This window comes from Diaporthe batatas (genome assembly GCF_019321695.1).
Source record: "Diaporthe batatas strain CRI 302-4 chromosome Unknown Contig00003, whole genome shotgun sequence".
NCBI lineage: Eukaryota > Fungi > Ascomycota > Sordariomycetes > Diaporthales > Diaporthaceae > Diaporthe > Diaporthe batatas.
The window spans coordinates 6,949,738-6,977,347 of record NW_025408550.1 but is presented as its reverse complement, the minus strand read 5'-3'; the positions used below and the strand labels follow the sequence as shown (position 1 = coordinate 6,977,347).

At 55.0% G+C, this 27,610-nt stretch overlaps 7 protein-coding genes across 7 annotated transcripts; 4 read left to right on the top strand and 3 right to left on the bottom strand.

The window, feature by feature from the left end:
* Positions 1 to 764: 764 nt before the first annotated feature.
* KVR01_003501 (mitochondrial 37S ribosomal protein RSM22) lies at positions 765 to 3,386 on the bottom strand (the record flags this gene model as incomplete). Its single annotated transcript, XM_044790520.1, has 1 exon — positions 765 to 3,386. The coding sequence occupies one exon, from the start codon at positions 3,384 to 3,386 to the stop codon at positions 765 to 767; it is 2,622 nt and encodes an 873-aa protein (XP_044648516.1).
* A 423-nt stretch (positions 3,387 to 3,809) lies between these two features.
* Positions 3,810 to 4,604, bottom strand: KVR01_002777 (uncharacterized protein; the record flags this gene model as incomplete). Its single annotated transcript, XM_044783012.1, has 3 exons — positions 3,810 to 3,965; positions 4,033 to 4,454; positions 4,535 to 4,604. 3 exons carry the CDS (start codon positions 4,602 to 4,604, stop codon positions 3,810 to 3,812), a joined length of 648 nt encoding a protein of 215 aa, XP_044647792.1.
* Positions 4,605 to 4,872: 268 nt separating this feature from the next.
* KVR01_002959 (uncharacterized protein) lies at positions 4,873 to 7,214 on the top strand. The gene is made up of 5 exons (XM_044782701.1): positions 4,873 to 5,044; positions 5,158 to 5,285; positions 5,348 to 5,701; positions 5,756 to 6,379; positions 6,454 to 7,214. Exons 1-4 carry the CDS (start codon positions 5,015 to 5,017, stop codon positions 6,270 to 6,272), a joined length of 1,029 nt encoding a protein of 342 aa, XP_044647974.1. The 5' UTR covers positions 4,873 to 5,014; the 3' UTR covers positions 6,273 to 6,379; positions 6,454 to 7,214.
* A 1,332-nt stretch (positions 7,215 to 8,546) lies between these two features.
* On the top strand, positions 8,547 to 9,983 carry KVR01_003072 (uncharacterized protein; the record flags this gene model as incomplete). The annotated part of the gene is made up of 2 exons (XM_044793700.1): positions 8,547 to 8,601; positions 8,734 to 9,983. The coding sequence occupies 2 exons, from the start codon at positions 8,547 to 8,549 to the stop codon at positions 9,981 to 9,983; spliced, it is 1,305 nt and encodes a 434-aa protein (XP_044648087.1).
* A 1,087-nt stretch (positions 9,984 to 11,070) lies between these two features.
* On the top strand, positions 11,071 to 14,330 carry KVR01_003779 (uncharacterized protein; the record flags this gene model as incomplete). The annotated part of the gene is made up of 4 exons (XM_044791598.1): positions 11,071 to 12,531; positions 12,588 to 12,951; positions 13,108 to 13,452; positions 13,525 to 14,330. 4 exons carry the CDS (start codon positions 11,071 to 11,073, stop codon positions 14,328 to 14,330), a joined length of 2,976 nt encoding a protein of 991 aa, XP_044648794.1.
* Positions 14,331 to 16,444: 2,114 nt separating this feature from the next.
* Positions 16,445 to 22,195, top strand: KVR01_002275 (uncharacterized protein). The gene is made up of 2 exons (XM_044786763.1): positions 16,445 to 18,369; positions 18,458 to 22,195. Exons 1-2 carry the CDS (start codon positions 17,864 to 17,866, stop codon positions 20,043 to 20,045), a joined length of 2,094 nt encoding a protein of 697 aa, XP_044647290.1. The 5' UTR covers positions 16,445 to 17,863; the 3' UTR covers positions 20,046 to 22,195.
* Positions 20,551 to 21,474, bottom strand: KVR01_003794 (uncharacterized protein; the record flags this gene model as incomplete). The annotated part of the gene is made up of 1 exon (XM_044792009.1): positions 20,551 to 21,474. The coding sequence occupies one exon, from the start codon at positions 21,472 to 21,474 to the stop codon at positions 20,551 to 20,553; it is 924 nt and encodes a 307-aa protein (XP_044648809.1).
* Positions 22,196 to 27,610: the final 5,415 nt, after the last annotated feature.

The window sequence follows — 27,610 nt, the reverse complement described above, 5'->3', positions numbered from 1 at the left end:
GGATACACCTCTGGGGAGCCACTGCTCCCAATGGTTATTTACAGCTTGGAAGGTTGGGCTTGATTTCGCACGGCCGGCTGAAGATATGCAACCAGGGTCTAGGTAGGATGATGTGAGTGCCCAAGAGGCCTGCCGAGTGCGATCGAGATTCGTGGTGACGCGTCCATGCCACAGGCAAAGCTCGCTACAAATGGACTTCACAGTACGGAGGGTGGTCATGGCTGAGATATGTCAAGCAGACCCATGCCAGCAAAGCAGTGCTTCCACATCGGCAATCTGCCAAACCTTGAGCATGGGCGCTTGGGTCTAAGCAGCCAGGTTGCGGTGCTCAGGCCCGCAGAAAGACATGCCCACGTGCAAACAGGGCAAAACCATCACTGTAGCCGACTCAGCACCCCACCCTCGTAGAAAACCGTGCAGCATGTCTCAGAGATGGTAGACATCAAGACTCTGGCGTGAGACACTGCAAATCTGCTCAGATGGAAAGGGGTGACTATATGGTCTCTCGACCTCAGAAATAACCACCACAGTTACCTCAGCCGTCATCGTTAGAGCCATTAGAGCACATGGGTAGGGATCACAGAGAGTATAGCATTTGGATCCCCAAGGATGAGGGAAAGGACCGTCTGTGCCATGAAATAGCACGGCTCAGCAAAAGAGCAATACAGGGGAGGTGGCAGACCAGGGAGAGCTTTGTGTCCATGTTGGCACAGTCTACAGTACAGACGCACACCCGTCAGCGGCTTATGATATTACATGACAGATCAACCTTCTTCCTCTTCCAGGTCTTTCAGGAGGTTCCTCAGCCTTGGGGGTTTCCTCCCCCTCTTCGTCCTCCTCTCGGGTCTCTGTCCAACAAGGCCCCTAGGACGACCTGACAGGACGCCCTTGCCGTCATATTCCAGATCCACGACCTTGGGACGCCCCTTCTTGCCGCTCGCAATAGCTCTGGTAGCCCTGACACCGCCATCCTGGGGTATGACTTCGTCTTCGGCGATGCCTCGGCCGAGTCGCACGTTACGTCGCACGCGGGTCTTGGCGCCCAGGGCCCATAGGTCGCCCCATCTTGCCTTGCGCGCGTCGTGGTATGCCTGTTTGCTGAAACTCCGTGGCACGGTCCACCGCTCGATAGTACCCGCTGGTGTGCAAAGGTCGAGGGTGACATGGCCCTTGCGCTTGAGGGGTGGGAGGATATTGCGTGGAAGAGAGAGAGGATGAGGGCGGTCTGGACTGTCTGGTGCCACACCCTCATAGCCAGCAAACGCCTGCGTTGTGGCCTCCACGCCCTGACGTATCGGCTTCACAGCGACCGGCCTAGAATTGCTCTCAAGAGCGGATGAGGGCGCCTCTGCCGGTGCGGGGGTTGACACCGGCATACCACGGCGGACTGCAATGTAGCTGAAGTCGATGTCCTCATGGTTGCGATGCGTTGCCTGGAGGATCCTTTGTAGAAAAGGAGGACGGGTGAACCGCTGACTGAAGTGACAGAAATCCTTGCGCCCGGGACTAAGACCTGGACTCAAGTACATAGGACATTTTGAGTGGTTCGTGCACGGCGCGACGATCATTCCGGGCTCACGAATTCGCTCCACATCCTGCTCGATCGCTTCCGGCACAACTCCGTCTGTTGGTGGGACGATGAACTCCCCTAGAAGCCTATCGCGTACATCAGCAATAGCCTCAAAGCCTCTCGGATGCCCCTTCTCAAGCATGATGAGGACGCCTCCCTCAGGTGACAACAGCGACCACAGCTGGTCAAGGATGTCCTTCCGCCTGTATTCCTTCTCAAGTGGCATGAGGAGGTGCGTGGCGATGATCACATCGTACACTTTCCGTTTTTGTGGGACCTCGGGGGCATCAAGTTGTTTGTCCATGTTCTCTACCGAGTGCGTATAGTTTGGCAGTCGAGGCAAAAACTGGGTGTTTTCGAGAAAACGTGATATGCGGTGTCGCAGCTGATTCGACCCAACAATGACTGTCCTCTTCCCTGACGGTGCCGGGTCTGCATCTGTAGTCTCCGCTTCGTTGTCGCGCAAGGTATCCCATTCTGCCTGGAGCACGTTTTGCCAGGCTGCCAGTCCAGCACCGCCAGCGCCAGCGTCAAGCACGCGGGGCCCTTCGCCGTCTGCATCTTTTCGGTTCAGAAGGCCGCGCAGCCATTCGGGGCCCAGTCTCTTGCGCACCTCGACCAGAGTGCTGGTGACAGATGCGTAGATCCCAGGCAGTGCTGTGGCGATAAAAGCGTCTGCATCGATCTCTGACATCTTGTGGTGCCCTGCCTCTAGGCCCAGGCCCTTCTGCGGCAAGTTCTTGCCAGTGCGAGGAGTGGCTGGCGAATGTGGGAGGCCCGGGCCGCCGAAACGCTTCTCGGCCGTCGCTCTGATGTGCTTTGTGTCAGTCCGTCTTAGCAGTTCCGTAATCGGTTCGACAAAATCCACACTTGGCAGCTGTAGCGTGCTTGGTGATGTTCTGAACAGGCCCTCCGTAGTGTACCGATGTTGGCGCGGGCCCTCCTGGCCTGGATACCAATCTAGAAGCTGAGCATCGGGTTCTGTGTCATCGACGTCCTCTTCCTCTTCCTCGCCCTCCCCCTCGTCCTCATATTCCTCTTCGATGTCCTCTTCCCTCGCCTGTGCCTCCTTTGCCGCAGCGACTGCGTCTTGCACGGCAGCGACTCTCGCTGCTTCAAAATCCTTTTGCAGTTGTAAGAGGGCATCGTACTCGCGTTGGTTGCTCGCATTGACCTCGATATATTCAAGTTGCGCATCAGTCGGTGGCTGTGCCGTCAGCAGCTCCTCGGCGATGGCTGCTTCTTCTTCGCCAGCGTCAAGTCTGGGAGTGGACTGGGATGTATATTCCACCTCTTCCAGCCCGCCGTGTCGAGTCTCCCGAAGTAGTGTGTTTTTAGCCACGCCAATTGCGTCTCTCTGCTCGAACTCGCCCAAGGACCCAAACCCGACATCTTCTGGTCTCGTGCGGCGCAGTGGCGCCCCATAAAGCCTCTCGTAAACTGCATATTCTTCCTCGGACAAGTAGCCCTTGGGAAGGGTGTCGCCAAACATGCGCTTCGCCTGTCGGACTACCGTTTCGGGATCCTGGTCTGATGGTAGGCGTGGCTCATCAGGCTGTGCTGCGATTTCTTCTGGGACATGGCGTGGCGTTTGACTCTCGGCTGCGTCTTCAGTGGGTCCATTCTGGAACTTCCTTGATGTGGTCGACAAGAGTCGTGCACTTTGTCTGCGGCTGCGGAGCCTGCTTCTCGAGACGACGTGCTGTGAATTTGGAGCTATGGCGGGACTAATCTCCGCAATGGAGTGCACATAAAGCTTCAGGATCTGAGCTGTACATGATGGGCATGCATTTTGCAGCCTCCTGGCAGCAAGCATGGCGACAGAGTTGTGGTGTTGAGTTGCAAGAAGAAAAAGTTTACGCAGGGCAGGTGGTCCAACCGGAAGCCCCAAATTTCAAATCTGCGGTGCTTCAAAGTACTGTGTAAGCTTCTGCCGCGGCGCGGGAGGCGGGCCACTGACGCGGTAGGAGCTCCCCACCCGGTGGCAATTAATCATGCATGGATCTGGCCCATGTTCCACCCATGGGATTCTCGATGTCCATTTTGCACTACCAGTACTATCTGCAAAGACTGAAAGATTGGCTTTCTATAATCAAACTGCACTGCCTGTCGGCATGTGTCCTTCCCAAACGCCAATGGCCCCGAAGCCCAAGAACGTGTTCCGCTCATATTACCCACGGCTGCCACGCCGACCACGCTGCAGACTGCTTGCTACCTAGTCCTTGTAGAGACCCATCATCTAATCGCCACCAAGATCGGCTAAAGTCCGGAACGTGGCCTTGGGGGCCGATTTCTTGACGCTGCCACCGCTCGCGGAGCTGCTTGGGGTGGTCGCAGGTGCAACAGGATTGTGTATGTTGTATCTGGAGCCCTCGGCGGCTTTGTAGGGGTCAAACTGTGATCGCGGTTGTCAGCATGAAACACCCCCCAGGGGGAGAAGACCAAGGCCGAGGAGTCCTCACCGAGAGCAGCGAGACCAGATACAGTCCGAAAAAGTTGATGATGGCGTTCAGAAAGTTGTTTAGGTCCCACTTGATCGGCCTTCGAAGCGACGCCCGGGATTGGGAAGCAGAACCGCTGGCCCCGAGGGTGCGCCCAGGGGCGCTGAAGCCTGCTCCAGCGGTGGGACCTGCCAGCTTGACGGCCTTCTCTACCGCGGCGGTCAGTGCAGGCGGGTTCGCTCCCTGTATGGTATCGATAGCTTGGCCGTTCTTGAAGATCATAAAGGTAGGCATTGCGCGCACGCCGTACTGCGATGCGATTTCCTTCTGGTTGTCGACGTCGACCTTGGCAAATACAATGCGCTTCGGCTTGGAGAATTTGGTCGCAAGAGACTCAAACGTAGGCGCGATCATTTTACATGGACCACACCAGTCGGCATAGACTGGAGCGAGGCAGGCGATTATCAGTTCCAAAGCTGACTCCAAAGCTGACGGACTGGCCAGGGCCTCACAGCACACTCACAGTCGGCCACCACGATGCTGGACTGCAGGATTTGTCGCCATTCGGACGAGGACCCGACGTGGACAGCCATGTTTTGTCAGATATCTCCCCCGGTCGTAGGTCAAAGGTTGGTGACAAGCGTTGGATGGGAGAGCCGCAGCAGGGACGCCAGTTGAAGATGGGCGTAATCTGGCCGGATGCCCGCGTCGCTGGTCGGTCAGTCAGGTCAGTCAGCCAGCCAGGTACATGGATACCTAGGTACCTAGGTACTCCTTACTTAGGCACCTATGTATAGTACTCCATAAGCCGGTTGGTCAGGGTGCGTGAGGGGGTGGGCCCCCGGGAGGCACAAGCGGAAGGCGGACAGCGATAAGGGGGCAGAATCTCTTATCGGGAATTGTTGCAGGTTTTCATTGAGAGACGATCCAGACACCTCTGGTCGTCACTCAACGCTCTCATCGATGCCGATGTTTTAATTAGGTTTCGTTCCATCATTGGATCATGTCTTACTCGGCAGATCACAGGGCCAAGGTCAGTTCCGCAATGCTTGTTCCAATCTTCCCACTCGGTGACCCCGGCCCGAATTTCCAACCTTGACACAAAGCTTGCCGTGTTTGATGAATTGCCGTACTGACTGGTCGCAGAGGAGGAGAACTGACGATGACGGCGAAGATGTCAGCCAACCCACCTTCAAGCCATCGGCTAGATTCCAGCCAACAGGCGGCCGTGGCTTCACGGTTTCGATAGCTGTGCCTGGCAGCATCATCACAGAGTAATTGGACACCTCTGCCACGTTGACTGTGCGTGATTCGAGTATATGTTAACATGGTCCAGCTTGAAAACCGCGGATCAGAGAATAACGACCACAGGTCGCATTGCCAGGGCATTGGCCGTCTTCTGTGTGGACGAAGTAGTCGTCTACGATGACAGCCCAAACGAGTCTCGGCCACGAGCTGTTGACAAAGACAGGTACACCGGCGATACCGACCCGTGTCACTTTATCGCACATGTTCTTGGTTATCTGGAGACACCCCCTTTCATGCGCAAAGCATTATTCCCGCTGCACGACAACCTGGCAAGGGCTGGTCTGCTGCCCAGTCTAGACATGCCGCATCATCCTCACAAGGATGAGTGGCTGCCGTTTCGGGAAGGATTCACGGTCAGAGGACGTCCCGAGAGCGGCAAAGGGTAAGCCAAGCAAACATTTCAGCCTTTAGATCTTCGCGTCTAACGAGGACCCAGGACATCCGTGGACATTGGACTGCAACGGCCCGTAACCATCGCCGAAGAGATCCCTCCGAACACGAGGGTGACTTTGCAGTTCCCCGACCAATCACTAAAAAACCCAGAGCCAGTACATCCACAGACTCCACGCACCGAGGCAGGATACTATTGGGGTTTTTCTGTCCGAAATGCGAGCTCGCTCTCAGCAGTGTTCACGGAGAGCCAGTTCGAGGGCGGCTACGACATGAGCATAGGCACATCTGAGCGGGGAACGCCCGTCAACAAGGCCTTTCCTCCCTTCAAGAGGCAGACATTTAATCACCTTCTGGTCGTCTTTGGCGGGCCCAGGGGTTTAGAGTACGCGTCTATGAACGATCCAGAGCTGGGTGGGATGGGTATCAGTGGAGGCCGGACGAAAGAGCTCTTCGATCACTGGGTCAACGTCTTGCCGAATCAAGGCAGCAGGACCATTCGGACGGATGAGGCGGTCCTTATTTCGATGACCGCGCTGAGAAGACTCTGGGATGACAGTTGAAGGGATTTGAAAGCACCCATGGCTGGGTAGGAGGCAGATAAAACAGGGGCCTCGGACGGGAGTCTCCCATCAAAAATTATACGCGCGGCCGCATCAAAGCCCACTAGGTACGATCCCATCCAAACGGATCAAGTGGTGATGTTGAGCTAGAAGGGGGTTTGGTTGACATTTGCGACACTAGCGAATCGAACGTCACCTATATCGCGAACGAAGAAGAGATAGCAGAGCAACATCGGCCGCTGGTCAAAGTCAGTACGCTTGTGCGGACCTTAGCAGACCTAAGTTCAACTTGATCAATTAGAATAATCTGGAGCTCTCAAATCAAGCTTTCGCTACGGCCTGTCATCGCGTTGGTCGGCCAAGACTCAAGCTTCCAAGGTTTCGGATCAGCCCCTGAAGAATTGTGGAGAAGCTAGAACATGCCTGGCCGCTTTGCAGATGCTGAAGCATCTCTTCCCATTTCTAGGACAGATGCGTAAGCGGAAGCTCACACGTGTCAATGCAATCGAAACAACTATGATGGGTCTCCGGACTTGAGCATATTCGTGAGGGATTGAAACGTGGCTCGAATAGGTCCCGAACCACCCCGTGTGCCCGCCCTGCTTCTAGAAACTGCGGCCAATTGAAGGGCTCAAATATCTAGGCATGTTCATGGCTTCAATGATCTCCGCTGCTGGCTGGGCTTGTATCAAGTCAGCGAAGAGTAGCTGTTCTCCGGAAATTGTTGAGCAATTTGAGGCACCGAGAAATTTCTAAGTCGCGATAATCCGATTGTGGACTTTGAGCAGGTGTCATGTCCCTCAAGTGCTCCATGATGTCGTTGAATTATGGACAGTGCCAGTTTGGGACCGGAGGGGCAAGGAGCACATATTCCAGAGTCACGCATGATCTAAGCTATCAGTGCACGACGTGTTCTGACACATGATAACGAGCAACATTTTCACTAGCGAGGGCAGGAAGAAATGCATGATTTTGACGCACAACCGAATACATCGCATATTACACTACCGTAGTCCCGCTATATCCAATGTAGGAGGCTGTCCTGTGAGATATTGGAGACTATCTTACGAGAGGGAATCTCCTATAGGAATCACTGTTATAGGAGGTTAGAGGCTATCTCATAAGAGAGCATCCTATAGTAAGCTGTTCTATGGGACGTTGGGGAGAAATGCCGTGGCCATGGAGCGGACATCCAAGTAGCGTTCATTTATATCTCATACTACAGCTTGAAAGTCGACACAAATGATGCTATGGGCTTACTTCAGACTATAGGCGGGGCCATCGCATGTACAGCCTTTTTATCTTCTCTCAAGCTTGTGAATTGGTACATGTGTAGATAGTGGGGGAAACCATGCATATTTACGCAGCCAAGCCTTGGAATGACTCTATCACTTTCATCCGACTGTTTATGAGAGGTTGATTTGGGCTTACAGTTCGATTCTGTTGGAAGCAATTGACAGGATATGTCTGTTTGATTTGTAACGTCCATTATATACTGAGATACAGTCTAAATTAAATCTACAAGGGCCTTCCTCTCTGAATGTCGCGGTGGATGTCAAGCTCAGGCCGCTCCATATCTTCAAAATTCCAGATTAAACACAGGCTGGAACGCTAGTTCTCTGATGAAATGTAAAAGCCGAAAGGGGGCGTTTCTAGAACTGACGTGAGTTACGTGAGCTATTACGTGAGCTGTAGGAGCGATGACCGAAAGCACTCGAGTCCTACGGATGCCTGCAAGACAGCTCGCTAGGCTTTGGTAATTGCATTTATTGGCTTTGTTTCACTAAGGAAACATTCCAGACAAATTTATTTGTCCAGGGCAATGCTTTTGATGAGATTGTGGTCCTCGGAGACGAATGTTCACAATTCTCATTGTGTGCCCAGGTGCACATGTGGCTTGACTTGAGGCTGGCCCCTTGAACAATCGGTTGATGCTGAAAGACATCGGCTTATTACTATAGTAGTAAGAGGTTGAAACAGGCTGCCTGATTCCAGGTAGCATAGCTTCTTTCAAGTGAATTCGTACGGTGATCTTTCAGAACGGCCCAAGTCGTTTCAAGGAGGCAGATACTTTCATCTTTCGAGGACCCGGACTGGCTGAATGCGAGACGTGCTCTTGTATCGCATATAAAGGCATTCAGATGTCTCCCGTCATTAAGAGTTCCTCGCAGATGTTGCGACCAGAAAGGAAACGTGAGAACCAATCGCTCAAGTTCTTCAGGGCTTCCAGTTCAGACGAAAAGCGAAAGATTGTGTCAAGGTGTTGATGGCATAATGGCACCCATTCCCAAACGCCAAACTCAGACGACTGGAATCACCGTTCCTCCAAGTGAGTGCCCCCCACGCCAATCACCGATTCCTGGGTAAATACCTTGATCTGTGGTTCATTTCGAAAGCTTTTTATGCCATTGAATATATAAGTTGTGGTCACGGCTGTATACTGAGGAAAAGCTCGAAACAGAGTGGAAAGGAAAGATCCCGGCTTTCTTGTTCCGGGGTTGGAAGTCTGAATCAGGTGGCAATTCCAGGCTCAACACGAAAGATGCTGTCACTCCTCATGCATTCTACGGCTCGCGGGGGGAACCGGGAGACAAGTTGATCTCCAAAATCCCCCAGGCACAGATCCAGTCGGAGATCATGGGTCATCTGGGGGGAGGCCTCGTCACGACCCATTTCAGTTCTTGGGCTGCGGATCTCCAGACAGCTCTGGGTTTTGCAGGCGTCGGCAAAGACGCGCACATTGCCGTGTTCGAGACCTCACTCCGGGGGCAGCACAACGAAATTTACCATGTGCCCGCCCTCAAAGAAATGGGCCTTACTCCATGTTACTTCCCCGAAGAGTACCTGGTGTATGGCCCTGTTTCGGGTGAGGCGTACACGTGCGTGTCCGTTAGGCGTCTTCGCGACCTTAATTTGGGCTTGACCGTGGCATCTCGCATAGAGGGTAAATCAAAAGTCTCAGTGGCAGAACTGAAACACTGCGAAAAGATTGCTTACGAATTCCGACCAAAGCGACATATTGCCTCCAAAGGCCCTGCCCTGTTCTTGGCGGTGTTCGCTGCTGAACTCGGTCGTCTTTTGCGTGCAGCGCATGGAAGCAATGTCGGCGTAGGATGGTCTCAAGACGACAACAAAAAGATTTTGTCTCACCTCTCTGCATTAGGACTCGTGGACCGAGCCGCCAAGAAACCTCAGAAGAACTCATTGGTGAATCCGAAGACCTTCGTAGACGGCTTCCCTCAGTTGAAAGCGATGGTCGATATTCTTATGACACTTGGGCTCGAGATTGAACGGAGGAGACCCGAGGCTTCCAAACTGTCGTCATCCAAAACACTTGAGCCACCGAAATCAGGAAAGAAGAGGAAGTTTGATGATACAAAAGCCCCGAAAGATCCGAAACAGCCTAATTCTCAATCTATGCACCCGTTGGACGCCCAGGCACACTTGCTGAGAGGCAGACTCATTTCGGTTTTGACAGAGAAGCTTGAAAGCGTCAAGTCCGTACCGGAAGTAACTGGGAAGTCCATGCACCGATCAGCCTCTCATCTTGACATCCTGATCAAGTGGGCCCTGGACTTTGACGCCGAACTGGATCGTGCAGCAATTTCGATTTCGTCACTTTCTGCGTCCTGCAACGGACTGATCGGGTCGTTGAACGGGGAGAAAGCCAGAAGTGCCCGACCACGTAAGCACTTGCACAAAAGGACTTGAGCTGGGAACTTCATATGAAGTGATCAATTGTGAAGGAGATAGAAGATTATGAGCGGGTCCACCTGGCCACCTGCAGTTATCAGTGCTGAGCACTACCTGTTGCGAAGAGACCTTATGCTGCATCAATGTAGGAGAAGATGGACTCTGGAATACGGGATCGGAGGGTACCTAGGTAGTCGTCAACTGGTCGGGACAAGGAAAGCTGTTGATGTACCACATTCCATCTGACTTTCAAAGCAACGGGCTGTAGTTGGAAAACACTGAGAGTCAAACGTGTTTCCCTTTCAAGAATGCAAGGGAAACACCTCGTCAATTTTGGACCAAGGCAAATGCTACCAACCTTGGAAGACATGATTGGATGCCAGGTGGCTTGAGGCAAGTTTTCTGATTTTCCTTGGTGCATTTGGCAAGTATTCGGAGGCAGATCTGCCCTTATCTTCAAGGTTGAAAGGAGCCCAGCACAGGCGAGTTGGGTACCTAGGTATCCAACATAGAGAGGAACATGGTTGAGACTTGGCCAAACGAAAATGAATTTTAAGCTATGGGTCTGGTCTTATCTACCTAGGTAGCCAGGATTGTGAGAATTAAAGCAGTCCGGAGCCAATCCTACTTACCATACATTTATCAGTCTCAGTTGAACAAAGCCTGCTATTTGTGGGGGGTTTAAAACTGACTGGGCAGTACGCGTCTCGTCTCGCTTACCCGCCTGCCCTGGGCTACCCTGCGCCGCCCCTTCCCTTCCTGATTTCAACACAGAAAGGCCCACAAGTCTGAAGAATTGGTCTTCTTGTCTTTGAATCTTCTATGCTTACTCGTTGGTTCCATTGGGCCTTTTGACTCTCGATGTATCTGATTGAGACGCTACATGTGCAAACTTCAGTTTCGTCCCAACACCGCGTCTCCTTCTCTTTCGCGAGCAACACGCCAAGCTCTTTCCACCTCTTCCATCGAGCACAACTCAAAGCCTCGTCTCTCAAGCTGTCAGCCACCCCATAACTTCCACTGATACCTTCTCGAAGCGATTCAAAAGTCTTGACAGTGATTACTGGCGCGGTGTGCAGCCCCGCCACGGTCGCCGCCAGTCAACATGTCTAGACGAATCACTCCGCTGTACGTGTTTGACAACCCAGCCGAGTACCACCGCCGCCACAGCCAGGGCACCTTGGTCGAGTTTCAGAACGAAAGCAAAGAGATCAATGCCTTCAATGAAAGGCGGGTCGCCTTCAAGACCTGGGTGGTCGCCAACGTATGGCAAGGGAGAGAAAAGTCGGGCTGGATGTTTCTGATCCGCCCCGGAGACCAATCCCAATGTTTCCCAAAGGAGGGAGATTCCTGCGACATCATGATACTTTCCAAGTCTGGCAAAGTCCAGAGGTCGAAATGGCTCGACGCTGAGCGTGTCGACAACCCCGCCGCTTCGATGGGTCTTGATGGAGCGCACCTCGCTGCTTTCGAGGTCAAAGTGCCGAAAGATGTCGCAGCAGACGTCCTGCGCCCAATCAAAGGCGATCCAGATGACCCCGAGCACAGCGGTGCGCAGAATAAGGGCAACAAGTACCTTCTTGGTGACAAGAAGGCAATCATGGTCAACATCAAGTTAAGAATTTCCTCTGCTACCAAGGACGCCGAGTTTGGCGCGCTTACCAAATTGGCGCTGAACCCAAAGAACGACCGTACTCAGAAGCAGCACGACGCCTTCTTGTACTTGATGGACTTCAAGAACCCGCGGTTCACCGTCAGTCTGTTCAACCATTTCCCTCACCTAGCGGATCCGATGAACAAGGGACTGCTCCCAACCAAGGTCATCACTATGCTGAAGGGATTTAACGAACACCAAATCACCGCCTACAGAACTCTTCTCGGTTCTCTGCCCTGCGGCCTTGGACTGCTCCCAGGAGGCCCTGGGGCAGGCAAAACCCACTGGAATTTGGTGCTCACCACGGCCATACAATCCAGGAACGAGATTTGGCTTGCCCCAGGTAGGCCTGAACCGCGATCTGCCAAAGTTCTATACTTGATAGACATAAACAAACCCCTCAACGATGTGTCCAACAAGATGGTGAAGCTGTACAGAACCTTGGGAATGAAGAAACACGCCGTGCGGCTTTACGGCTGGCACTACCGAGGCGCTGGCACTGGAAAGGTGGACTTCTCTGACAAGTTCATGTTCCTCGCAAGACTGAACAGATACCGCAAGCATTCTTTCAACCCAGACTGCTTGGCGCCCACCCTCGACGAGCTCGCGTGGGACGTCTACGAATCACAAAAGACCAAGAGATATAAGGGTCTGTACGAACTTATGGGCAAGGCAATGAAGAACGGGAGTGCCGCCAAGACAGACGAGTTCAAGGACAGAGTGAATCAACTCTACCGTGATGTGCTCGATCATGTCGACTTCATAGCGACGACTCCTGTACCAGCCGCTACCGCTTTCGACGGCTACTTCAGGCCGGACTTGATCCTGTATGATGAGAGCCCGCACAGTCGCGAGGCTTCCACCTTGGTCGCTATTGCTAACTTCGAGCCTGTTGCATGGATCTTCAGCGGTGTAAGTTTGTTTGACCAGGTTGAAATTAAGCCTCGTTGTAAATTAACATCGTTTAGGATCACCGTCAAACCCGGCCCTACGTTGCCTCTGACGATGTTCGAGACAACCCTTGGGTCCCCCAAATGCTGGTCAGCATGATGGAGCGCGCAGACCGAGCAGGAGCGGTGCCACATTCTCTTCTCATCAACCACCGCGCCTATGGAGGCCTCCAGAAGCTCGCATCAGGCATGTTTTACAACATGAAGATGATCAGCGGCCACTCGGACCAAGAGCTCTTCCCGCCGTCGGTGCAGCACCTCCAGAGATACCTGGAGCGCTTCTTGGATCCCGGACAGACGTGCCGCGAGCCTCGCCTGATCGCCTACAGCCCCAGACGCGGCGAGGTCAAGGTCGGCACTAGCTGGTTTAATGAAGACCATGGTGTGTTTCCGCCCCACCTTCAGCCCACACAACGAAGACTTCACAGGCTATATTTTGTGACACAGGCTGTGGCCGCCTTGCGGCCCACTGCTCGCCGTGTTAGCATGAAGCTTCTTCTTTGGTTCTTTGGCAGCTGACACCAAGTGCTTGCTATAGGTTGTTGGGTCATGGATCGAGTGATGGAGCTGCTCCAAGACCCAAGCTTCCGCCAGGTCGGGAGGACTGATCGTGGCACCATCCTCATCATCTCTCCCTATAAAGAGGCGTACCAGAAATACAAGAAGTCGATCAAGAATTTACCCCAGATGTTTCAGGCACGGCTGGGAGTGGAGGCCCGGCTAGAGGCACGCACAATCGACACGGTCCAGGGAGGCGAGGCAGACTTTGTTTTCTTGGACCTCGTCCGTTCCAGTGCAACGGAATTCACTGATGATCCCAATAGGCTTTGTGTCGCCCTCACGAGGGCACGTCAAGCCGAAGTTGTCTTGATGCACCCTGGAAGTAAGTTAGTGTCACTCGGCACACTGCCGTGGGATTTCTACCGAGATGGGAAAGTGAGCTAATACCCCAAAGTGTGTAGAGCCAGTCGTTTTTTGAAGGGGATCATGGCTCACTGTGAGAATCTGGGACAAGTGGTACATACAGAGAAAGCTCCGAAACAAATAGCCGCGGTCCCAACAGAGGCGAGAGCCCTGGAGCTGGACGCAGCTCGTCGGCCTGCCATCGAACGCCATCGTGCAATGCTTGGCTTGGAGCCTCGATTCGACACTGCCAGCCCAAGCCCTTCTTCGCCTGGAAAGCCCGAGCCGGAATCCATCTACGCCGCCCAGTTCTCGAATATGGCCAAAATTATGGAGGATATCTTGGAGAGCAACAAGAGAAACCGTAATGTTCAGGAGCAGGCAGCCAGCCATGCCGAGCAGTCCGATACTACACAAATCTCAGGTGAAAATGGCTCGCCATCCCACCAGCAGACTTCGATGAGCGACGAACAGGCGCCACATCCATCGCGTGGGGTCTCAGCCCCCAATGGAGGGCTGTCAGATGGTGCTTCTGCGACGAGCGGAAAACCCGATGTGAAGCCGGGACTTGCGAGTTCTCGCTGGATTACTCCCGAGCAGCGAGCAACAGTTCATCCTCAAGCTTACCCAGCTCTCCAGCAGGACCATCGCATGAATACTGGTCCAAACGGTCATCCCCTACCTCGAGCGGTTGCACAAGCCCAGACTGTCGGTCAGTCCGGAGATTTGAGTACCAAGTCAACCGCCTCTCCCGAGCCTTCTGGTCGGGCCGCTTCCAGGCCCGCCGTAGGCGGCAACGGAAGAGCGAGAGATGGCGAGGAGACCGGCTTTCTCCCTACGGGCCAGTCATGGTGGTGATTTCCTGAGTCGTCATACCGCCATGGTGACAACTCGACATGCGCAGCGAGAGGTTCGTAGGGCCAGAGTCGCATTGATAAGCCGCTGACCATGCGTGCGTGCGAGTGCTTTTTAGCTTCTCTTTACAGTTGTGGTTCGGGTTTGCAACGGTTCAGTTCTGTACACAAATGTAGCCTGCCTCACGAGATACTCAATGATATTGCTTTAGGGAGGAGGAAAACGTCTGATGATCAATCTGAGATGTGGAAGGTGCTTCCATACGAGCCCAATGCACTGCTATGAAATTTTGGTTCCTCCTATGCCAGCACTTGAGATGACATGTTTTCCACGCATGCCCGGGGACTGCTGAAGCGGCCCTTGTTGGCCCGGAGGTGTTTGGCCACACCCTACCACTCGGCCGAGTGGCCGTGGTACGCCCAGAGTGCATTGTGCAGGGGCCGCCTTTTCATGCCTTTGCTTCGGAAGTCTTCTGGACCTTCTACGTAGAGGGGTTGTCCTATAAGAGGTTGCCCTATGGGAGGTTATCCTATGGGAGATTGTCCCATGGGAGGTTATCCTATGGGAGGTTGTCCCATGGGAGGTTATCCCATAGTAGGTTGTCCCGTAGTGGGTACTCCTCTAAGGGTAGACTTCCTACAAGACGTTGTCGTACAACACAATGAGAAGGCTGATGCCGTGGTTGTGAAGGTTGTGAAGTGAAGAGAGTTGTAAACCAACTCAACAAAGCATTTCCTATATGCAATAGTTGTGAGGGAGTTTGTCCTGTTTCAAGACAAGCAGCCCCCTACAAGTGGGTACTTTGCGCGATTAGGGATCGTACAAGAGATCTGGAAGAAGCACAACGACGATCCACTATTGATGCCTTGGCTGTGGCAGCGGTCACCCGGTCACCAAAGTAAAACCCGTACTATTTGATGATTATTGCTGGTCTTCGACGAAATATGCGGGCCACGATGGATTGTCGTGGAGATCAGGGCGGAAAGACCCGTTGGAACGATCTTCTGGGAGTCTGGCCGCGATGGACGTGAGATGGTCGGCCGGCAAGCCGATCGAGGCCGCGAAGCTTGAGGCAATGCTGGAAGCCACGGTGGGAGGCTACAGTGTCAGGAGTGTACATGATGTCCTCGTGCCGGGTGGGCTTCTCGAAGGGTTTCCTTGCAGCACGTGCCCTGAATGACTTCCGCCTTGACAACAGCACAGCATACCGAGCTCCGCGACGGGCCTGGCCACGTTGTACAGATCTGCTGCCCGCTGCTGTGCCAAGGCGGAGCTAGTGCACGGTATCTCGCGCGCATCGGGTCCTGCCTGGGCCTGGCAGTCTGGCAGTCTGGGTGGCAGGGTGGTTGGGTTGATGGGAGGGTCCGAAGCTCGATGCGTGTGGCTTCTGAGGCTCGTACCGATCAGGCTTTTGTGTACGGAGGTACCTAGGTACTGTGGTGTGTGGGGCTGGGTGTGCACAGTACTGTGTATGTACTTAAGTATGTAATTCTCCACCGTCACAGATGCAAAGATGGACAAATACCCAGACTGCCAGATACCCAAATACTCGAGTTCTAAAGTGCATACTTGGGTGGCACAGACGTGGACCCAAGGGCAGAAGGGCTGACCCAAGGGGCCAGGGATCGGCAGAAGAAGATGGGCATGGGCATTTACAACTTCACGATGCACATTCGGGATTCCGATCAGGTAGAGCCATCTGGCATGGTGGTGTCATGTGTGCTCAGATGCGAAAGTTGAAAGACAACGCAGGTGTTCCGCAAGGGGTCTAGGCGTGGTGCAAGAGACAATGGCCGCGATCGTCGCCGGGTCTGACGTCGTCGACCCTGGGCGGCTCGGAGTTCGGCAGTCCACAGCTCAGGCACCTTGTGGTCCATTTTACACGAGTGTCCTCATACTATAGTCTAGTAAGTCTGGTCTGGGTCAGCTACGCTACCACAGTAGACCGCAGCTCCGCCCCGCCGTCCGCCCAGATGCCGAGAAAAGAAGAGGGCAAGAGTCCCGGGAGGCCCCTCGAGATCTTGCAGCTTATAGTTGACGCCTGTGGCGACACAAGCACGCTGCCAGCTGCGCATGCGGTACGTACCGTGTCGGCGCAGGGGTCTGTCAGGGACCAGAAGCAAAAAGTGGGGACTCCAAGGAGCGACCGCTGTCTGGACTCGTGCCGAGTATTGACGTCTCTCTGACCCTCGATCTCCGGGCCAGCCTCCGCCTCTGGATATCGCCAGGCCGGCTGTGGAAACAGTCCTTTCTTCCCCCCCCGTTCGCCTCTCGACCGCCCCCCTCAGGGCTGGTACGGAGTAATGTCCAGAATGGCCCCCTCGTGCCCACCAAGGGCTTCCGTCCCGTTCCCAGAACCCTGGATAATAAGGGCCTCCTCTCCAACAGCCACAACATCCATCCTTGCGCCTCTCGGGGGCCTCTTCAGATGCCCGGGAGCTCCTCCAGATCCCAAGCTCCAGAGTGCCGCCGTCGACCCTCGTTTTCGTGTCGATCGACGCGGACCGGTTGCCACCATAGCAATTAAGTCTCTTGATAAAGCCCTCCATGGCAAAATCTGTCTCGTCCCTCCGCCTAGACCGCGTCGATCGCTGCTAGACCACATATCAGTCCATCGGCGTAGCTGGTCAGCAATCGGGTCGCCGGGTCGCCGGGTCGCCCTCCCCACTGTCCCATCGCAGCAGAGCAGAGCCGCCGCTTTACGGCACCTCGAGCACACTGTGTCTGTTGCTTTTGCTCGAGAGGATCGCCAGTCCCTGACTCTTCAGACTGCCCTTCCAATTGGGCCCGAAGTCCCCCTCCAGAACCAGGGCAATCAAGGTCCCCATCAGAGAGGACCCCGGCCAAAAATATCACCAGCCCGCCGCTAGAGCCGTGCGCTGTGCGGCCGAGCGGGCGAGCGAAAAGTCCCCCTAGCTCCTTCCCATCCAACAATTCAATTTTCCAGCCCTTTCCCTCTCCGGCTTGGCATTCCCCGTCATATGCCGAGAGGTTGGCCCCCTTCGAGGCACATGTGCTGAGCCTCACCAGAGTCCCAGAGTCTCGCCTTCCACTTTCAGCCTCTCGTCCGGGATATAGGTCTTGCTGTGGACCAGCCGTCACTCTTTTTTCGTGCTTCTTCCCGCACGAGGCCGTCCCTGAATAACAGTATCCTTCCGCCCTCGCCATCGCCCAGTCGCCCGAGGGAACTTGACGCCTGGAATCGTCCTGCTTGGCTGCTACATCCTAGCTGGCGCGCCGATTTTGGAGTCTATGACACAACCATTCCAAATACAACCTCCAACCCAGGTTGCTGTTGTCTGAACTTCATCTAGCCGGGAAACCTGCCGAATGTTTCAGCCTTCTATGCACTGGGGCCACTTCCTCTTTAACTAGACTGCGGCCTTGATTCTTTTTCTCACCGTCTTGTCTCAAGCGGGAAGCCGAAACTTTTCGGAAGCCCACTCTACCTTCGACCCACGCTAAAAGGCTCAGAAAGTGCTCTCTTTCTCCAGCGACTCCAAGCCCAGGGCTGAAGTTGCAATCATCTTGACACTATGGCCAAGTCCAACATCCTGATCTATGTTCTCCGGCATGATCTACGCCTAGCGGACAACCCAGTCTTCCACAAGCTCGCCACCCACGGTGACCATGGCTTCACGCACCTCCTGCCGGTCTACATCTTCCCGGCTCAGCAGTTCGAGGTCTCCGGGTTCCTCAAGCCGGGCAGCTCTTCTCCCTATCCCGAGGCGAGAAGCGCAGTAAGCAAGGTCTGGAGGACCGGGCCCCACCGAGCAAAGTTCATCACGCAGTCCGTTTGGGATCTGAAGCAGTCACTTGAGTCTGTCGGTAGCGGACTGGTCATCCGCGTGGGACTGGTTGCAGATGTCGTCAAAGTCTTGCTGGACGGTTTCCGAGACCGACAGGACAATGTTGGCGCTGTGTGGATGACAGGCGAAGAGGGAGTCGAAGAGCGCAGGGACCAGAGGGCAGTCTCGGCGCTCTGTAAGAAGCTCGGAACTGATTTCAAGCTCTGGTCAGATGAGAAATATTATGTCGACGAGTTAGTAAATTTCTCGCGCCCCATAAGTCCTTCCTGAGGCGGACCCTTGCCTCCCGTGCCTGCGGCGATGCTGACCCGTGTATTCCAGTCGAGATGTGACAACACCTATCAGCGAAATCCCAGATGTATTCACCACGTACAGAAAGTCTATAGAGCCTCTGAGATCCCGGCCGCGGGCTACACTTGCCAAACCAGCCAGCGGGAAGCTTCCTCCCATGGTCGAGACATCGCATACACCTGACCAACACGGGCCCTTTGCCATACCGACGACTTACGATGATTTAGAGGATGCCGTTCTTTCCCCAGTCAGGAATTTCATTACTGGAATACCCCCATACCCCGACGGTGCTGAATCTGCACATCCTTTCCAAGGTGGAGAGACCGCGGGAAATGAACGACTACGTCACCTGATCAAGACCGGTCTGATGTACAGCTACAAGGAAACTCGCAATGGCATGATTGGATCGGCTTTCAGCACCAAGCTGTCCGCGTTTCTGGCCCAGGGGTGCGTCACAGCCCGACAAGTACACCACGAGCTTCTGAAATATGAGGATGGAACGGACCCAGATTACAAAGACGCGACTGGCTATGGCAACGGCGAGAATGACGGGACGAGCGCCGTGCGTTTCGAATTACTGTGGAGAGATTACATGCGGCTTTGTACGATGAAGTTTGGAGCCCGCCTGTTCCGCATCGAGGGTTTCAGAGACCACGACTACGACGGAGAAGGTGAAGGCAGCGCAAAGAGGCCAAAGTGGAAATCGTCTGTGAAGGAGGATGCCCTCCCGGAGCAGAAGCCGAGCCCAGACGAGGTTGCGAAAATCATTCAGCGGTTCAACACGGGCACGACCGGCATGGGCCTCATCGACGCATCGCAACGCGAGCTCCTTCACACCGGCTACACGTCCAACAGAGCACGGCAGAATGTGGCATCATTTCTCACGAAGCACCTCGGAATCGACTGGCGTTTCGGGGCGGAATGGTACGAGATGATGCTGGTGGATTACGACGTGTCTTCCAACTGGGCCAACTGGCAGTACGTCGCAGGCGTTGGGAACGACCCCAGAGGCGAGGCCCGCATCTTCAACCCGGTCAAACAGGCGTTCGACTACGACAAGGAAGGCACCTACGTCAAGACCTGGGTGCAAGAGGTGAAGCCGCTGGAGAAGCTGGAAAACGTGTTCCAGGTCTCGACGACGTCGGCCGAGGAGCTCGAGAAGGCAGGCCTGACGGACAGCATCATGGTCACGGATCCGGTGAAGCGAATCGAGTTCCTGGTCGACGGCAAGCCCAAGAACAACAAGCGCCCGTTCCACCGTGCGCGCGGCTCGCGGCGGCCGCCCAGTGCCGGCGCGTTCGACAGCAACGGACGGCCCATACACCAGTCAAACGGCCCGGCCGGTCCGGGAAGCTCAGACGGGGGCCCTGGGCACAGAGGCGCCCCGCATCGTGGCCGCGGCGGGGGTTATAACAACGGTGGACCGCGGCGTGGCTTCTACAGCGGGCGCGGCCGGGGCCAGTACGCCGTCCCGAACTACGGCCCTGGTTACTTTGGCGGCCCTCCACTCAACGGCCAGATGGGCTCGTTCGGCCGCGGCGCTTATCACAACATGGCGGTTAGAGGTGGCTTCCAAGGCGGTTATCCTGCGCCTTACCATACGGGCCCTCCCTCCTAGCGGAATGCGGAATAGCCACTTGTAGGATCAGATGATGGAGAAGCGTGCGTTGTAATTCAACCAAGGGAAAATTCCTGGCTTATCCGGAACAGAACAACTAGCGTTCAATGTACAGTACTGCATGAATACGAGTATATAATACTCGTGCATTCATGAGTAATATAAGCGGATTCTATCTTGCGCGAGGGAAGAAACAGAAGGGATGCAACACCTCATCCACTTACAACATGGAGTGCGATTCAAAAGGCATGCCGACCGAGGTATGGGAGGGTTACAACTATCATTGTGATGTGTGTACTATTACAAGTCATGAAAGTATGGGCCGAGTCCGTTGAGAGGGCGACTCGCTCGCGCCCACACTCTTTGATTTATATGGCCCGGCTTCTATATTTCTAAGACTGCACCTTGTGCACGCGGGGGTGGTCAAGCGCAGGATTGGCTTCTACATGTCCCGTGTATGCTCGCTCTGGGGTTCTCCATTACATCCCCTGACAGGGCGCGCAGTCTAGAAGTTCTCGGGCAGTCTCCTCAGGCTCATCGACTTGGGGGCCACAAACAGGGAGCGGCACTGGACGCACGTCTTGCCGTCGACGGTCTCGATGCTGGCGTCGACCCAGACCTTCCTGGCCCTCCTGCCCCTCTCGGCTGCGGGCAGCTCGTCGTCGGGCACGGCGCGGGCGCGCAGGACGTAGAAGTCGGAGGCGAGGGTGGGCCGCTTGTAGACGATGTCCAGGTTGGCGGTGAGCAGGCCGGCGCCCTGGAGGTCCTTGAAGGCGGCGCGGGCGGAGTGCTCGTCCAGCAGGGTGGCGATGGCGCCGCCGTGGACGACGCCGGGCCAGCCGATGGTGCCCGGGCCGAGGTAGACGACGGCGACAACCTCGCCGGTGGAGCGGTTGTGGAAGACGTGCTGGTAGGCGCCGACGCCGCGGGTGCCGGCGAGGGGCCCCGTCGTGATGCGGTGGGGGCGCGACGCGGGGGGGATGCCGTCGTAGGCGTCGTGGTGGAAGCCGGCCCACTCCGGGTCGGAGAGGAGGTGCTTGACGAGGGGCAGCGCGGCGGCGGCGGCGCGGATGTCGGCGGAGAGGGCGTCGTCTAGTCTGGAGGCTGGGACGATGGGCGGCGGCGGCGACAGCACGGCGCGGGCGGCTGTGCCTATGGTGAGGCCCAGGGCGAGGAAGACGGCTGCGGAGATCAAGCCCGGCCGGCTCCTTCGTGGCGGCGCAGCGGGCTGGTGTGTCTGGCTGGCGATCGAGGCGGTGGTCGACGTCGTGCGCGGGTCAAGCGACAATGGCGACGAGGTCGAGAAGGCGTGGGGGCGCGGAGGCGTTCGGGAGGCAGCTGGTGGACGCTGCGATGTGACACGGCATCGCCGTGCTGCCCGTGCTGCCCTCGCTGCCCGTGCTGCCCACAGCACTCGAGGCTGAAGCATCTCTATCGTCGGCGGCCGCGATGTGGCGGCGTTGACAGCCGGCTCAAAGGTGTCGCCCGAGACGGCACGCACTTGAAGGTTTGCGCCCGGCTGGCGCACAGGCCCCACCCACTGCAGAGCCTCGGCACTCCACGCACCACGCGCTACCTGTCCATCTAAGTACCGAGGTACCGACCCAAATACCTCCTTCATCAGACAGAGAGCAACGCATCAATGACTTCTTCTGCCGGGACACACCACGTGCCCTCTCGTGCTCTCTCATGCCCTCTCTGTGATGCCAACGACAGGACACCACGATGCCCCATGCCCGTCAGAGCCGCCGCGTGGGACATCAAGCCCAGCCTGACTGATCTTGCCCGTCCTGTCGTGTTCTCGTGCGACGGCGATAGCTTCGAGCTTGGCGGCACGGGCCGTCAAGCAGCATCCAGCAGGCAGGCCATATCGTCGATCACATGCCCGGTTGATCGCATGTCTTAGATCGCAGAGCTGGCCAAGGAGCTGAGGGTGGCTTGGCTGCCTTCTCTCGCTCGGTCAGCTGAACGGGGCACCGAGGCAAGAGGCTCACGATAACCGTCCGGGTTGTGTGTGATCCATGCGATTCCCGCTCGCAATCCCACGTCGGTCAACGGCCCTGATCACGGCTGTGCTTGCGGGTGCGAGGCAGTACTTTTGGCGCCGCACACTCGTATACCGTGCCGCGACCCCGCTGATCCGATGCAAAGAGTCAGCATTCCAGCTACGGGTCACATCGCATATTCTGGAACGAACGCCTGCAGCTAGAGAATGCCTGCCGCGGCCTTTATTGTCTGACTGCCTGCTCCTGTTTGATGCTTCACTGGACATGCTCATACAAGTGTGACTGGCCTCTCTTCGGGTACAGTAGCCTTTCAGCTTGGCCAATGCTTTAGCGATGGGTAGGCGCATCTCGGTCAGAGAATATGATGCTGGTCAATCCTCTCTGGCAACAAATCGTGCCTCATATCTCTTTCAAATTTTCGACTTGATGTTTCATTGCAAAGCCACCCCCTTCTTCTTATCCCACAGGGTTGAGACCCTCCCTCACCGGTCCGGTTCTATCATGCTTCTGGTGGGCATAGTGGACGAGACGGCTAACCTTGGACTTAAAACGTGCGATCATGTCATTGAACCCGAAATCCCACCCCGAGCATTGCAGACGAGCAGTTGACAGATCGACCTTGGTGCATCGAGGCATCCAAGAGAGCTCAAACAACCATACAGGCCAAGAGTTGCCTCGGGATGACTCGGAGGCATTACTTTGCGATCAAGGCTGTCCCACCCCGTGACAATCTATCGCACAGTATCAACAAGTGTCGTTTTCGGAAAACTGTCTGATCAACGTGTAGGAGATGATATTGGGGTTGTGCCACAGTTCGTTCCGCTTGCAACTCAGAAACCATGGAACCGGACAAGAGGAGGGGCTCCGGCTTCAGGGCTGTGAGACTGGAAATTATTGCCTTACATTTCTCGTATTCTCTCGTTCCGTGGAAACTGCATTTTGTGCCCTGTCTACAGGTGGACAGCTGGGAGGAAACCTCCGGCTGGCTTGATCTCCAGATTGTTGGGGCCGCTGGGGCCGCGTGTTGCGGTCGGGGCTGGGACATGCTACTGAGATGGAAGTTTGTATAGATACCTTGGGTGAACATGCAAGCAGATGGACTGATCACCAGGCATCTCCGTGGCACTAGACAGAAGTCCACTGCGTTGTCAGCAACAATGGATGTTGGAATGTTGGTGGCTGCAATACCATACCCGGGCACGAGTGTGGTCCGGGGCATTTCCAGGCGTCAAGCAGACGCTTTCTTTGAATCCATTGGCAGCTTCCGATCTCTTCTTTTGAGCGTCAGCAGCGTGCCATCTTGTGTTGTGCTCAACCGTGATCAGCTGGTCTTCTGGAACTGAGCATCGTGACAAACACAATTGAGGCTCACAAGGGTTGACCGAGTGTGGGACAGGTCAACTCGGACCGTTTTTGTGTTTCCGCATTTTGAAACAGTTTGACAGGCATGGAACCAGAGGCTTTACTGCCCTGGAAACTGCGTGGTTAGCAAATGCGGTCATTCTTGTACGAGATTGGCTCCAGATCTTTTGTCTCTTTGCGTGGCGGACAGGATTGTGCATGCTTGACCTTTGAGTTTGTCACTCGGCCCCAGGCATCCTGCACCCGAGAATGGAGTCCCTTTACACCCACGGCCCGATTCGGGCGAAAGGACTGAAAGCACTCAAGCTTGAATCTGCCTACAAGGCAATAAGAGCTACATAACAACAGAACCGCCCAACTGCGGTGTGCCTGTTGCCTTAACCAACTATCAAGCCGGAGACCCAGCCGTTGGCCACAGGGCCATCCCAGGATATCTCACCAAGGGATGAACACATGCATGTATGTTGCAAATTAAGCCCCATGGGGCCGGGGGCGGCTCTTTGAGGCTTAGATATTGAGCAAACATTGAGCCAGCCTTGTATGATTTGCTGTAGGCAGCAACCAGGTAGGTGCTAGGGGGCCCCAAGTGCTCGGGCGGCTGCTCACTGCCCAGCCAATCATCTTACACGGGGGCCCTTCCGTCTTCTCACTGGCACCTCTACGCGCGATCCGCTATGTGCCCATCACCGCATGGATACTTAAGTACACTTCAGCCGCAATTTTGGAAACTGGAGGCGCTTGCTCGTATAATTTAATTGATCTCTTCCGAAATGCCTGATCATATATCAATGGAATCCTGTGACCCTCCCGGTCGGCCCTTCTCCCACCGGAGGCTGACCCGTCCGTCCTGGTTGAAACGGGTAGCGACCGGGGACAGGAGCCGCCTTACAAGGCAGACATGCGAACAAAGGGGCGAGGCGGTGTTGAACAGAGGTTCGCCGGAATTCTCGCAGGTGCATACGTTCGCTGCTGGGTAGATGATACCAGGACTCCCGGTCGATCGCAATGAGGAATTTGCCGCATCGCGAGACCAACTTGGTTGAGATTTCACTAGAGCCAGTTGCCTTATTTACCCAAGCAAGGAGCGCTGTAGCCTGCGCTGCCTCCTGCTATAGGTGGAGAACAAGGTTTGGGCATGCAGGACCCGCGAGAAAGGCGACTGTGTATAAAGGGGTTGGGGTACCCCTCGGAGCGTCAATTACGCTTGGAGCACTTGGCTTGGAATCGGTGTAATAATAAACTCCATTTCCAAGGGCACAGCCGTGGGGCCAGAGAATCAATCATTTCTCCTCGGAACAAGAAGACAGAAGTTCGGGGGCTGGACCAACGAGTGGGGGGCCATGAGAGCCTAAATACTAGTATGGTCATGGTCAGGTCGCATTGCAGTTGGCTGGCTTGGATCAATCCCGGGCCCACTCATGTGCTGCTGGCAGCCTGCAGCGCACAACGCAGTGGTTTTCTGACTGCCTTTTCAGCTGGATACACAGTATCAGTCCAGCCATTCGATAATTCTAATTAGTCTCGCTGTCCTCGTCCACAAATGGGCAGCTGTGCGCCAATCCCCAGTAACTGTCCCGAATCGGAATGAAAAGTGGCTGTGTACGATGCGGACAAGCAAGCAGACCTCAACGTCTCTTTTTATCCTCCCCAAACAATATGGGGCTACTCTACTCGCATCCACCCGAGGTCTGCTTCAATTCCAAAGCGACACTACATGTCTACCGCTGTCAACACAATCAAACCGTTGCACATCTAGATGACAGCTGTGCATGCTTTTCCAATGCTTGGTGGCGGGCCTCTAGTGCATCCACTACGAGCGCGGGACCACCAGACTGGTCGAGAAGTATTGGGCTCGAAGGTCACACTGCATGTCAGCCTCATTATTGAATGCCAGAGGTTGAATCCGGCCTCTATTGCAGAACAACAGTCGGTTGACCTCGAATCAAGTATTGGGGCTGTTCAATTCAACCCCCCGACCCCAGCACGTACTGGGCCCGCCACAACAGTGAAGGTTTGGTTGGGTGACACAAGATGATAAGCTCCACAACCTCCATCAATACGGGATCTCACATGTTGACCGAGACTCCGTGTAAGCTGGAGGCTCGGGTTCTCATAGTCACCGAGTAATTCTGAACGACCGCGGCAAAGACCAAGACGCCGGACTGCCGAGGACTTCACGAAGGCAAGGTCGAGAGATGGTAAAGAGGACTGGTTCGCAAGTATTGCGGAAAAGGGGACACATATACAGCGGTAACATAACTGTCAATGGCAAATAAAGAATAAGGAGAAAGAGGATAGGGTGGCCTTGCAGGGGGTTTACTTTTATATTTCTGCAGAGGCGTTGTACATCCCACCGATTCGGCAGAGACTACCATATCAGTGCCACCAACGCCAGACACTACCTGCTGAGCTCATTCGACTCGCTTGGAATAACAAGACACGCCTCACTCTTGTTGCTGCAACATGACTGGCGCTAATCGAGCTCGTTGCAGATAGCTGTCCTTGACTCGCGCTGCTGATGCCACGCCTCTAGTGGTGGCTGGAATAGTCCGAAGCTGTGGGGCAGCCAGATCACACGTGTTCCAGCAAGCCTCAAACAAATGCTGTGGCCATGGACTAAATGTTCAGTCCTTGTCAAGAAACAGGACAAGTCTCTCCATGTCCAATGACCCTTAGTGCTGGGAAACCGCCCCACCACTCTCACTGTTGGACACAAGCAATGCCTCGATATCTCTCAGAATCCAGCTCCTAAACTGGCATGGGACCTTTTGGAGGATTTTGACAGCCCCGTATGGCACTCAGGAATGCGCCCGATCCCATCGTCTCGCCCTGTGGACGTGTTCAGGTCTATCCGTCGCTCCCCCAGTTTCCCCGTACACATGTATGCCAGCGATTCGTGTCATGAGAGGGCACAGAAGCCCCGCCTCGTAAAGGCAACCACAACGTGTACTCACCGAATTCGCCGACGAAGATCCAGATGCTCTACTTTTCTTGGTTTCCACCTCATAAACGCGCACGGCAACGGGGCGTCCATGCGTCTCTGCCCAATATGAGGCGACGAAGTCGGCATCGCCTAATATTGGGCATCCGAGTGAGGCTTTTCTTGGCTGAAATGTACAAATTCCCTCATGGGGCGGGTACAGTCGACTGTGGTGAGAGTTATGGAGGTCTCTGAGATGGGGAGAATCCTGACTAGCGACACCCGTGTCAGTCTGATACGCCAGATCGGGTTTCTCAGATGTGAGCTCACTGTACTGGACAGCGACGAGGCGACCATGGTACCAGTTGACGGCCTCCAGGGCTCATCAATGACAACAGATCAGGTTTGCATGGTCACACAAGGCTTGTGTAAAGTCGATATGACTCTTGATTCGTACGTATATCTGCCGAGGAACGTGTCCAGCACACCTTCGCCGTCAACATGGTGGCTCATCGATGCCCGAGCTTTTCGTGTCTTGTACCATCATCATGTGATGACTTCTAGATCGAGGCGGCTCCGCATAGAAGATATTTCGGTTTATTGCCACACGCATCAGGGTGGGTGAGGGACTCGATTCGACGGATATGATCAGGACCTTATGTGTTACGACGCCCATCATCGTCGCACGTGCGATGGGTTTCACCGAGTCATCGCAAGGAAGACTCGGGGTTCTTTCTTACACTTCCGATCACCGACGACAGACTGTAGCGGATGTCTTGCGGTTTCACTCCTTTTTCCCCTCACACCTAGCGCAGCTGTCGCGTTCCTCCGAGGCATGTCGCCCCTTTGTGTACCCAGATAGCTCCGGAGAGGTCACTTTCAGAGAAGAAAGCTGAGTTGACGATGGCGGAAAGTCAAGTGTTGGCGCGGAAAAACGTGTTTTCTTGAGACATTGTTAGAACACGTGGAGCTTTCCATCTCTGACGCGAAATGCCTCGATTTCCGCCGTCACATACGATGCTGGGGTCCGGAGCCGGAGTAGGACGTCGCCAGCGATTGCCTGCCCAGGTGTGTCTGACCGACCCTGGAGGAAAGTTCCCCACCGGAGGTCTAAGTCCTGGATCACAGCGACGGAAGGCAAGTGGTTGGCTACAATGCTGGCCTGCCTCTGGGGACTTGATTTCTCTTCCCGGGAGCTGCATCGATCAATGCGTCTTGTTTCGATATCCTCTCCAATAATTTTACTTCGCCTTCATTTCGTACACGGCGAGTCTATG

What these genes read in the sequence shown, in the direction of transcription:
- KVR01_002959 (XM_044782701.1), top strand. Translation starts at nt 5,015, where the DNA reads ATGTCTTACTCGGCAGATCACAGGGCCAAG. An exon ending in CGGCAGATCACAGGGCCAAG is followed by an intron (nt 5,045 to 5,157) that starts GTCAGTTCCGCA and finishes GACTGGTCGCAG; the next exon opens with AGGAGGAGAACTGACGATGA. An exon ending in CCTGGCAGCATCATCACAGA is followed by an intron (nt 5,286 to 5,347) that starts GTAATTGGACAC and finishes AACATGGTCCAG; the next exon opens with CTTGAAAACCGCGGATCAGA.
- KVR01_002275 (XM_044786763.1), top strand. Translation starts at nt 17,864, where the DNA reads ATGGCCAAGTCCAACATCCTGATCTATGTTCTCCGGCATGATCTACGC. An exon ending in GAGAAATATTATGTCGACGA is followed by an intron (nt 18,370 to 18,457) that starts GTTAGTAAATTT and finishes CGTGTATTCCAG; the next exon opens with TCGAGATGTGACAACACCTA.